The following is a 13,027-nucleotide window of genomic DNA, read 5'->3' as shown; positions in this document are numbered from 1 at the left end:
TTTTTACATATTACTTAATTCTGATACCCCTTTATATTCTGATCAAGTATAATCTGCAAAACATATGAAATTATTTGGAAAGTACACCTACTTTTGAATCCAATTTAGTCTCAGTATAAGTAAAACGATATGTAGTCTTTACTGTTATCTAGCTTTATTTGGCCTTTATAACTTTTTTTATACGAACGTCACTGGTGAGTCCGGTTTTGTAGACGAAACGCGCGTCTGGCGTACACAATTTAAATCCTGGTATATATGATGAGTTTATTTATCGTCCAACCTTTACCCTCCTTTTTTTTTGGGGGGGGGGGGGGGGGCAATGAATAGAAGACATCAATTAATTTATAACTCTGGATAGGGATTGTTCACAGATTCCACTGTACTCTCGCAGCTCTCGGGGTGCTCCGAATAACGGAGGAATCTACCAGTACATACATACATATACATAGCATTGATTTCCTTCCCTGCTACTTGTATTCCCCTGTCAAAACCAAAACAAACGAAAGGCGATGGCAAAGTCGTTGCAAAGATTTATTGAAAATGATTTCTTAAGAGATCTTAAGAGTAACTTGTGGTCGACGGCATTCATTTACTTAGATATTCAAGGCTGCAATGCTCATGAGTTTCGCAATTTTTTAGCAGACACATGGGTAGACTTTGCCAATAACAAAGAACCCAAAGTTGTCGGAAAGTCTCTTTGTGAATTGTTCAGAGGAGCATTCATCGATTTACTAGTAGAAACACAGAAACAAGAAGGTGTTGACAATATAAAACAAAAGACCATTCAGTGTCTTGAAGACTTTTTGAAGGCTGGGGATGAAGGTAATCTTAGATCAAAAACAAAATAATATGGGGTCTCACTAATTAGCGACAAGAAGCGTCAAGAAGCGACAAGAAGAATAAATTTAGCGACAAGAAGCGACAAGAAGAATAAATTTAGCGACAAGAAGACTATTTAGCGACAAGAAAACTTAAAAAAAAATATTATTAGAATAAATATATTAAAAAAAATATGCATTGACAGCAATAAAGAGATTTTTATTTTTTTTTATTATATTGATAGATGAAGAAATTTATGAGTCAAGATAACATTTGGAGGTTTGCCTGTGATCTGAACAATTTCTCTCAAAGAATTAATATTGATGACAGCCTGCATATATCATCAGCAGTATTTTGTTTGTTTAATAGGATATGTACCTATGTATTCTGCTATTGCTTTATTCATGGTTTCAAGAGAATGGCCAGGCATTTTTTTCGAACCAGCTGATTATTTTCTTGTAAGAATTACTTCTTTTCATAGAAGCATAATGACGCTTAAGGATAAACAAATTAGATTCATGGTTGGAGTAAAGGACGTGTGTCCCTTATTGTATTGCTACAATGACATTCAATTAACACCTATAACTGTGTACACGCGTCAGACTATACAACTACACGCGCCAGAAAATACAATAATTGTAAATAGTGAGCAACTGTTGAACACTCAACATTGTCTTTAATTACCTTTGATCTTCAATTAACTTTAAAGAGGGTGGTAAAGGGTTATTTTCGTGCAACGTGATCACCGTTTTTTATTTCACGTTCAACGTGTTTTTACTTTTTTATTTGACATTCAGTCGTGCAAGACAGGTGCCTCGTTCAACATGTTCTGCTTATTTAATTTTACGTGCATGGTGATTTTGAAATGCTTATTTTGCGTGTTCGGTATTTTTCAAATAAAATTCAAACACTTGGCAGGGATCTTCAAGAAAAAAATGGACTCAATTTTGTTTTTTGATAAAGCGGAAAGGCCTTTGATGTTGTTCCTTATCGATTTTGGAGCTTCCAAGATATATTTACTGGTTTGGCCTAACACATTGCTCATTAAATATTAAGTAACTACATCACACTGACATTTTATTGTCTAAACAAATTTGTAACGGGCCATACATATTTATTTTTGTCGTATTCTTTCGATTTGAATCAGTTTGCGATAAGTTCAAAATCGTTGTACCATATACTATAGTCCTCTGGTATGAATATGTTGATGGATTGCTGTATTGCCATATATGTCTCTAGTTCATGATTGTAATGTTAGAAAACATAAAAAAATAAAAGGACCAATGAGACCTGCATGGTATGAATTACTAGGGAAAGCTGTAGGATTAGGATATATTACAATCAACTTGTGCTTCTGTTCGTCAATCCAACAAATATTTCCGTTAGATTTTTCTAAGAAACAACTTTACATAATGACTTCATACTAATTAAGTTCAAATCTGATATGTTTTTAACATGTGAACACTTTTCGAATCTCCTAGATACATGTACATGCTTCCTCATTGGCGATTCTTTGAATTTTTTGGTAAAATGAAAAGAATGACTTTAAATAGGATCGACATCTTAACAGTGATGAGCTTTAACGTGTTTGCACCTCCCATCATCTGTCAGTTCAAACTTCCAATTTCTGATACTTTTAACCACGAGTCGTGGTAGCTGGTGGCATCGATAACATGACAACGTGTTTATTCTTGTTAATAAAGACAATGAAATAGATCAAGAATACACTTTCGTGTCTGCGGGATATTTGCATTTTAAAAGTTAAGAAGATCGTTATATACTTTTTTAAAAGCCGCAAACCATTTATATTATAAATGTGTATACCAAATCGGGAATATGAAGTAAAACAGAGAGTTCATATATACAAGAAGACAGTGACTCAGTCACAAAAGGTTCACATCAAAGTCTTTATTTTTCGTGCAACGTTCATGACAGAAATTATTTCACGTTCAACGTGAAATTATGTCTTATTTCACGTTTTTTCCGTGCAAGCACAACCCCCCTATTACCACCCTCTTTAAACTATGCATAAACATCATGCATATTGTTTGATAAGTCAATACCCAAATAAAATATTCACGTTTTAGTAACATTATCTTTTCTGGACACTGATTCACGTATAATGCATTTTGCATGCAGTCAGTTTATTATATTTTAGACAAAGAGAGTGTTAAAAAATTTATAAAATAAATATATTATTGTTCTAAAACACAAGAACATGTAAAAATTAATATCATACTATGACAGGGAAATTTCTATATCAAGTTATCAATATCAGAGACATATAATTGTATTATATGTCTCTGTCAATATCTATCAATATATTCAGAAACATATACTAAATGTATTTATATGTCTCTGATATATTTAAAAAAAATGAAAATCACTATACTTTCCGTATATTAAAATAAAAATGTCAATGCATATATTTTTTAATATATTTATTTTAATAATATTTTTATTAAGTTTTCTTGTCTCTAAAAAGTCTTCTTGTCGCTTCTTGTCGCTAAATTTAATCTTCTTGTCGCTTCTTGACGCTTCTTGTAGCTTCTTGTCGCTAAAATTCTTCTTGTCGCTAACTAGTGAGACCGATAATATGTGTTGTTCAGGTTTCATTGAAATTATATAGGAAGAGAAAAACACTCCGAGATTGACCCTAATTTTGAGTCCATATACTAATTTTTGGGGGGCATTTTTAATTAAGCACTGGTTACAATTACCATGATTACCTGCAAAAAGTAACAATAAGAAATAATTATTGTTACTTCCAAGACCAATTGTCGAAATGTATTACCGGAAAGGGGTCCGATTTCATGTGGAAATTTGCAGGTAACAATAATATTTTTATTGTTACCCACAAAATATATTCAGACAGCCACTGATCTAAAAAATGGTAGGTTTGTGAGCAAACTGTCAGATAAATTTTAACAACTAAATTATGATGTAAAAACATTAACATGATTAATCTCCCAAATGTATTGACCAATATGTCGTTCTTGTTTGCCCGGTGCAGGACATTTGCACTTTTTATTTTTACCTGTAACACAAAAGGACACTTGCGCTCAAACAATATAGACATTTGCGCTTTAAATTTTTATACACCTGAACCAAATTGACCGGATCTTTGCGCTTTTTACCCATGAAAGTTTAGTTATAATCTTAACAAAATTTACTAAAGTTGAGGGATGATATTCACACATTTTTTTTAAAAATGACCCATAAAGACCATAAAATCACAAAAATTTTATTCAAGTAAAACATAGATAAAACAAAATTATTATGGACATGATGGATGGCACATTCAAAATTTTGCCCTACAGTCAGTACAGTGTATTATTAAACTATTTTAAGCAGCTTTATACCATTAGTGGATTAAAAATGGAAACTATATTCCTCTTATCTACATTCTATTGTCTGGAAAGTCCTAGGGATTAAAACAAACCTGGGCCAGTCTGTTGCTACACACAAAAAAGACAATTTGCAAATGTAAATTATTGCAGGTAAAAATAAAAAAGGATATTATTGATACAAATTTTTTGTACATATACAAAAATGAACCTGCAATATCCGCATGAAATCAGGTCCCTATCCAGAAATACATTTCTGTAATTAGTCTCTTAATTAACAATTATTATTTCTTATTGTTACTTTTTGCGGGTAATCGTAGCCAGTGCCTTTTAAGTAAGGCTTACTAAGTCATATCAGAGACATTTGATACATGTACAAGAGACAGGCAACTCCAATTAATGGTCATATTGGCAACTGGAATTAATGGCTATATGTACAATGTACCTGTAATCTATTGAAATATATATCTCTTGTCATTTTTTGAGCTACTGTTCCACATATTCCTTTAATTTCTTTTGTGATTTTATGCCTGGAGCCATTAAAGTGTCTGTTTTTGTAATCTTTTGCAAATCAGGAACCCCAATATGGTACATGTAATTGCATTGTGGATAATTTCACTCTTGTAATCTAAAATATATGTGAGTTTCTGTTCTGCCATTTGTATTATGGTACATTGTTGAGCAATAAACCAATCCAGGACATTGTTTCATAAAAATTCCTACAATAATCTTAGGTCGATCATATGTCAAATCGTAAGATTTTGCCCGTTTTGTTGAGAGCTTTTTGCTGTATATTATTGATTATTCATAATTGTTATGGGTTTTCAGCTACAAGGGACCAAACACTCCAAAGACTACACTTTTGCATGGTACATTTTGTACATTGTACAGGCCCAAAATAGAATAGATTCAGCAAATTACTGCTCATGTTTCCAGCACATTAGTGCATAAAGCAAATACTGTGTCAAGCAAAGCATTATAATGTGTCCACACTTACTTTTGTAATTGATGGCATGTTGCAGTTTTATCATCCTGTGCCGGCATAGCCTTTTTTTGTATAATGATACAGGGGTGGGGTATTATTGTCTTACAGACACAAAAATATAGTTGTTTTTTTCTACTGAATTATATATGATTGATTCAAGTTGAACAATGCAGCATTCTGAGGACGTCTTAAAATTCTGTTTTGGCATGAGATAAAGGTTGTAATGATTATTTTTATTTACAGTAACATTTCACTCAAAATGTCTTCAAGAAATGACAACGAAATCAGAAAAACTGAAAAAGGAAGAAATTCAGGCTGTTTTAGCAGTTCATCTTTTCACTCCTCTGTTATTTGAAGGAGAAGTTATTGCTGATAGTTTGTCTTACAATAGTGAAACATCTTCAAAGAAGAATCAAAATCCTGAACCTGAATGTCCATTTTGTATCCAACATGTTAAAACAGGCAACACAAATTTCGGTAAGTCTAGCAGCTGTTTTCAGCTGTCTATTTAAACTTGTTTTCAACTCAGCTGGCCTTAGGGTTTTTTTAAGCTGTTGCAGTTATTTGGAATCAATTGTCTAATCTCCATGAACAATTAAAAAAAATCTATGAAACCATTTAGGCAACTCTTAACCAAACTTGGAAAAAAATGTCCTTAAGGGTCTAGTTTCAAAATTATATCCGATGACCCATTCTACCAGCAGACTCTCCCAATGACACCCGGCAGGGGCATTACTAAAACAGGCAACAATTTCTATTACTTACGTAGGTAACTTTGTAAGAAATGATTTATTGAAACTTGAATCAGTTATTTTAGTGAACATGAATAAGTAACAGCAGATAAGTGGCTCAGTTGAATATTTTTTTATTTAACTTCTCAGCAATTTTTTACAAAAATTTAAGGAAAATATAATGGAATATAAAGATTTTAGACGATTTTGAAAACTAATCAGCCACATGGCTCAGTTGAATATTTTTTTATTTAACTTCTCAGCAATTTTTTACAAAAATTTAAGGAAAATATAATGGAATATAAAGATTTTAGTCGATTTTGAAAACTAATCAGCCACAAGGACCCTCTGATGCAGCTTCAATGATATTTTGTTTTTACATGTATTGATGTCATACGGTCCCATATGATAAACCGATGATCTGGCATTCATATTATTTCATTTTTTTTAGCTTTAAATTAATAACATAAATGAACCTCTTATAAAATCTACTTCCTATAACCACCCCCTTTTTTCCCAATCATAAATAATTATCTGAATTTATGTAGTTTGATTACATTGTACATCTATTTTTGTTTCTCATTGTAATTGACTAACTCAGTGTTATTTAAAATCATTTGTTGCATGTGACTGATGACACGTTGCTCTAAAACTGAATCGTAAAAAATGTTGCATGTGCCTGATGTCACATTGCTACAAAAGTAGTTGATGCTATATTCCAGATTAAGTGTCAAATTCATTAATCAATTTCTGATAAGTTGGGTTATTCATGTCTTGTTCTTTTATAGGATGCAAAAGATTGTGGCATGGCAGAGCAGATATAGTTATTAAAAACAGAGAATGCAGAAATGTAGTTAAGGTGGCATCTGATTGGATAGAAAATATAGAAGAAGGACAATGTGAACCTGCTTTGAAAAAGGCCAGGCTTGATCAAGATGTTGAAGATCTCTTAGATTCAAATAGTTTTGCAGAAGTGGAACCATCATATATACAGGATAAAGCAGTCCATCAACTTCTATTTGAAAGGGAGTACATGGAAGCCATAACTCAGACAATTGTCAATGCATTTGTTGCTGTAAAAAAGAACAAACAATTAGAGAATCATCTCATACCTTCATTTTTTGTTACCACCCATTGTTTGTTTATCAATTTTTACAATGTAAGTAAGGATATTTTACTTGCACAGAGCAAGCCTTTGCTTTTTTTCCAGAAAGGTAAAATCAATTTTGACACTATCATTGCCCTATGGATGGCATTAAACTATGAAAAGCTAACTGTTGGTTCTATAGATGAGGATTATAAGAAATCTGGTCTTAGAAAATGCCTTACTGAATTAGGTGTCCTTGATAAGTATGAAAACGAGGTTGAATCAGAGTTTATTTCTGCACAGAAACCTATGACAACTTCTGGAGAAACAGATTACTATATTAACATAGAGAAAACTTTTGAAATACTAAAAGAGTTTAAAAAGAAAGCAAATTTGGAAAGATAAAGCTAAGTATCAGTTTATACAATCATACTTGTGGTCCACCAAATTTTTAGATTTGTCCTTCACAGCTGGAAAACGATTCTTTGTGACATCATTGACCAGTTAGTTCTAAAGGCTGTATTCCTGCAAAATGAAAATCATTGTGACCAAACCAGTGGTTGAAAGAATAGAAAAATGTGACTCTGTAAACACATCATTTAATCACATTACTGAATTGTTCATCCACTTATTTGTCAGTTTTCAGCAGTTTATAAATGATATTGACCACAAATTTTCAGCATTTGCTCTACATTAAGTTATTATATATGTTGAAATTTGCAGTGACTTAAACATGAATCTTGACAGATTTATCCTTATTCAGACATATCTGGAAAGTCTCATTTGACTAACTGTTTGTTGATTAATTGTATGTAATCAGTAATGAGTCATTTTGCCATTTCAAATTACATTTAATCAATTACAGTGAGAACAAAAAACATAGATGTAATCAAATTACATAAATTCAGTTTACATTTTAGAGACAAATGTGAGTAGGGCTGTTAATTTGAAGTATTTCTTTTTGAAAGACATATTCATCTAATTTCTATTATTTAGCTTAGAAAGAAGATATTTCCTTCGTATAGTATAATTTGTCATTATACTTTATATATATATCTTGTTAATTGTTATGAAATACAAGAAATAAACTAAAATTGTGAATTAGACTTGTACACTTAGAACAGTGGTTACAAAATTTATTGAGTATAGACAAACCTTTGGATCTGCAAAAGTTGTAAGGCTTGACAGAAACTTAGTAAAGAAAATAAATGATTTTTTTGTTTTAACAGATTAAAACCTTTCCCATCGGCGGATATGGGGGTGTTCTGGGGGTTGGACACCCCCCTTTTTTCCGATTTTTCTTTTTCTTAATGATTTGAATTTTTATGCCCCCACCATAGCGGAGGGGGCATTAAGTTTTAACCTTGTCCGTCCGTACGTCCCAAAGTTGGTTTCCGTTCTCTAACTTTAGTTTGCCTCAACCAAATGTTATGAAACTTATACATAATGCTTATTATCACAAAACACAGATCAAGTTTGAATTTTGGTGGCATCACTTAAACCGTTCTAGAGTTATGCCCCTTTACAAATGGAAAAATTGCTGAATTTTTCGTTTCCATTCTAAACTTTAGTTTGCCTCAACCAAATGTTATGAAACTTATACACAATGCTTATTACCACAAAATACAGATCAAGTTTGAATTTTGGTGGTGTCAATTCAACTGTTCTAGAGTTATCCCCCTTACAAATGGAAAAATTGCTGAATTTTTCGTTTCCATTCTCTTAACTGAAGTTAGCCTCAACCAAATGTTATGAAACCTATACACAATGCTTATTACCACAAAATACAGATCAAATTTGAATTTGGGTGGCGTCACTTAAACCGTTCTAGAATTATGCCCCTTTACAAATGGAAAAATTGCTGAATTTTTCGTTTCTGTTCTCTAACTTTAGTTTGTCTCAACCAAATGTTATGAAACTTATACATAATGCTTATTACCACAAAACACAGATCAAATTTGAATTTTTGTGGTGTCACTTAAACCGTTCTAGAGTTATGCCCCTTTACAAATGGAAAAATTGCTGAATTTTTCGTTTCCATTCTTTAACTTTAGTTTGCCTTAACCAAATGTTATGAAACTTTTACACAATGCTTATTACCACCAAATACAGATCAAGTTTGAATTTTGGTGGTGTCACATTAACCGTTCTAGAGTTATGCCCTTTACAAATGGAAAAATTGCTGAATTTTTCGTTTCCATTCTCTAACTTTAGTTTGCCTCAACCAAATGTTTTGAAACCTATACACAATGCTTATTACCACAAAATACAGATCAAATTTGAATTTTGGTGGCGTCACTTAAACCGTTCTAGAGTTAAGCCCCTTTACAAATGGAAAAATTGCTGAATTTTTCGTTTCTGTTCTCTAACTTTAGTTTGTCTCTACCAAATGTTATGAAACTTATACACAATGCTTATTACCACAAAACACAGATCAAATTTGAATTTTTGTGGTGTCACTTAAACCGTTCTAGAGTTATGCCCCTTTACAAATGGAAAACTTGCTGAATTTTTCGTTTCCATTCTTTAACTTTAGTTTGCCTTAACCAAATGTTATGAAACTTATACACAATGCTTATTACCACCAAATACAGATCAAGTTTGAATTTTGGTGGTGTCAATTTAACCGTTCTAGAGTTATGCCCTTTACAAATGGAAAAATTGCTGAATTTTTCATTTCTGTTTTCTAACTTGAGTTTGCCTCAACCAAATAATATGAAACTTATACACAATACTTATTACCACAAAATTTAGATCAAGTACAAATTTGGGTAGCGTCACTTTTACCACTCTTCAGTTATGTCCCTTTATAACTTTATATCATATGCAAGCGGGGGAATCAGCTGTGTCCCTTTGGCACATTCCGTATTTATTTAATTATGTGAACATTGCATGGTGTTCCGGGGGGGGGGGGATCTCCTCTTTATAAAATGGCTGGATCAGCGCTTGTTTCCTACAATTTGAGATTCCTTTTTTTTATATGTGATTTTAACTGTGAAAACTAGAGGACGGTATCAGACGAAATTCAGGTGTTTGTTTATTTTACCATATTCTACAGGCTTGAAAAATAAGAAATCTCAAATTCCAAGAAAATGTTTTAAAGTTGCTAAATCTTTTATAGTTAAAGTCCTATTTACCTAGTTCAAACAATGCCTTAAAATTTTACAAGAGCACAGGTTTGTCAGTACTTTAAAGTAAATTTTGTGGAGCAAACACAGTATTATAATGTAAATTTTGTGGAGCAAACACAGTATTATAATGCATCAACATATTTTATAGGAGTAACACGACAGGTGTCACATGTGGAGCAGGATCTGCTTACCCTTATGAGCATCTATTTGTTCTACTAATGAGTTTGAATGTCAATTTTGTATTTTTCACCTCTCTTTTTCCTTCTCATGAACAAAAACAGTTTGTATAAAGCCTTATATTTCAAAAGCTAAAAGACCTGAATGCTTCATACCTTGTATACATATTCCTTATTTTACGAAGTTTCCTCTGTCATATGTCCATTCTTCTTCAGCTCATTTTCATGTCTCAGCGAGTGCTGTAAAACTGTAAGATGTGATATGATTGCCAATGAGACAACTATTCATCAGAGACCAAATAACTAAGATGTAAGCAAATATGGGTCATGACTCGGCCTTCAGCAATGAAAACCAATAGTATTTTCTAATTTATGGGCTAAGAGGCCCACAAATTACACAGTAAAACAATTCAAACGAAAAAACAACTGCCTAGTTAATTTATGTAAATAACGAATGAAAAACAAATATGATTGACAGTGACTAACGACAACCGCTGAACTACAGGCCCCTCGACTTGTGACAGGCATATACAGAATGTGGCGGGATTAAACAACAATAAAAACCGTCTAAAAAGGTGTGACTCCTCAGATCGACACAAAGCACAAAACACCCATCTAACAAGAATAATAAAGACACTAAGTACCGATCTAAGAGTACACACAGTGCAACTAATAAATAAATCATGTCTCCCAGACTAAAATCAATCAATACACATCAAATGGATTTAGTGTCACGTCTCATAGACAGTCTGAGAAAAAAAATATTACCTTGTGCAATGTTACAGTTTGTATTTGTCGCTCTTATTATGAGTTTTAGGATACTTATATTTGGTATATGTTATTCCTGGAAGGTCTGCATGTTCGTAAGAACGTTTTTACCTGACCTTGACCTCATTTTATGGATCAGTGATCAAGGTAAAATATTCATGATCAAGTCCGTATTTAGGATACTATTACCAATTATATTTTATGTATAGAATGATTGTAAGGTGAAAATATCTGTCATGTAGGTTTCATCAGACCTTGACCGCTGATAGTTCGTCAGATAGTTTTTACCTTACCTTGACATCAGTTCATGGATCAGTGATCACGGTTAAAGTTTCATAGTCAAGTCTGTATCTTGGAAACTATAACCAATAGGTCAATTATATTTGGTTTATAGAATGATTGTGAGGTGTACATGCCCGTCTGGAGGTTTCCAAAAATTGCTTCAAAGATAAAACTACAACTATCATTTCTCAAACATACCCTGTACACCAAACCTATTGCATCCAAGATTTTCAACAGCGAGGGTATTATAAATCTTTACTCCCATGGATATGAAAGAAACCTGCCAGTTGCCCTTGTTCATCGTCCTCTTACACTTATTACTCCTAGTGATAATGTTATTAACTATATACATTGGCATCGTAAGAAATGGGAAACACAGAGAGTTGTTAGCAAAAGTCTAGGAATACCGATTTCCAAAGCCCATCAACTGGAAGACCTTCAGGGTACTGATGGATGCAATTGATGACTTTGCCAGAAATTGGTAAAACGCGAGCCAGATGAAAAAAATGGACACTATCTTAATGGAACAAAGCTGTTCGGTCATGTATCCAGAAGCGCATTCAAAATTTACGATATACAATGAGCACACGGGCTTCAAACCGTTTAAAGAACCCAGAGGTTGTAAACGCCTCATCCTTTCTTCACGAGAAATATTGTTCCAGCAGACAAAGCCTCAAACAAAATTGTTTTTAATTGCAAAAATCATTATTTGGAATGTCTACTGTAGAACTTGTAATTCACAGCAAAACTGGGAATTCCACATATACCTGTCCATCATTCACGCAAGAGGAGATTTTAAAAAATCATAATGCTTTTCACATTTTTGTATTAACATAACTCCCCATGCTCAATTGAAAAATGTAGTATCCTCGTCTTATTCTACAAAAATTGAAATCGTAGTTCACAATCACTTGTTTTAGATCATAAAATTCTTACTTTGTGAAGAACCGTACCCCTATGATTACAACAAAAATTTTACCAAAGATGTGACAATTTATTTATTGAGTTTGTTGGATTGATAACAGACAGTCGGTATCACAATTAGGTCTAGGTGTGCACCCCTACCGGCCGACTTGTTTTTGTACTCATGTGAAGAAGTATTCATATACTAGTAGAACCTTCTCAAAGACAAAAAAAGCATCCGTGCATGGTTCTTTAATTTCACCTTCAGATGTATTGATTATGTCCTCTTACTCACTAACCAACAGTAATTAGTGAGTGCTTGCAGCTCATATATCCCAGTGAACTTGAGACTAACGATACTACGGAAAATGAAAGGTTTGCTTCATATCTTTTTCCTCGATATGGAAACAGATGGACGACTCCAAACTAAAGTCTATGATAATCGTGCTGTTTTAAAATTGTCAACTCTTAATTTCTCAGCAGTAACATACCTTCTGCCCAATCGTATGACGTTTATTTCAATTAGCATGTAACGGTAGTGCAAGTTCACACTATACATACTTCATTAACAGGGGGTGTGCTCTGTCTACAAACATTGGTGCAACAGAGTAATGAGGAAGTATGAAGCCAAAGGGTGTACAAGGTACTGAAGGGTGCTAAAATACCCATATCTACGGATATAAACGTAGATAACGAATTTATCCCCGATCTTAGTCCGATTCGGAAAGAGAAATTCGGGCACAAAGTGTAACGTGAAAGCAACGTTTTTTTGTTATTTAAAAAAGTTTTATTGAAATT

At 32.9% G+C, this 13,027-nt stretch overlaps 1 protein-coding gene across 1 annotated transcript; it reads left to right on the top strand.

Moving 5' to 3' along the window:
* Positions 1-470: 470 nt before the first annotated feature.
* LOC127733026 (uncharacterized) lies at positions 471-8,070 on the top strand. Its single transcript, XM_052242281.1, has 3 exons — positions 471-822; positions 5,395-5,628; positions 6,671-8,070. The coding sequence occupies exons 1-3, from the start codon at positions 510-512 to the stop codon at positions 7,372-7,374; spliced, it is 1,251 nt and encodes a 416-aa protein (XP_052098241.1). The 5' UTR covers positions 471-509; the 3' UTR covers positions 7,375-8,070.
* Positions 8,071-13,027: the final 4,957 nt, after the last annotated feature.

This window comes from Mytilus californianus, unplaced genomic scaffold (assembly GCF_021869535.1).
Source record: "Mytilus californianus isolate M0D057914Y unplaced genomic scaffold, xbMytCali1.0.p SCAF_3, whole genome shotgun sequence".
NCBI classification, from domain to species: Eukaryota; Metazoa; Mollusca; class Bivalvia; order Mytilida; family Mytilidae; genus Mytilus; species Mytilus californianus.
This window is presented reverse-complemented; position numbering and strand designations above follow the sequence as displayed.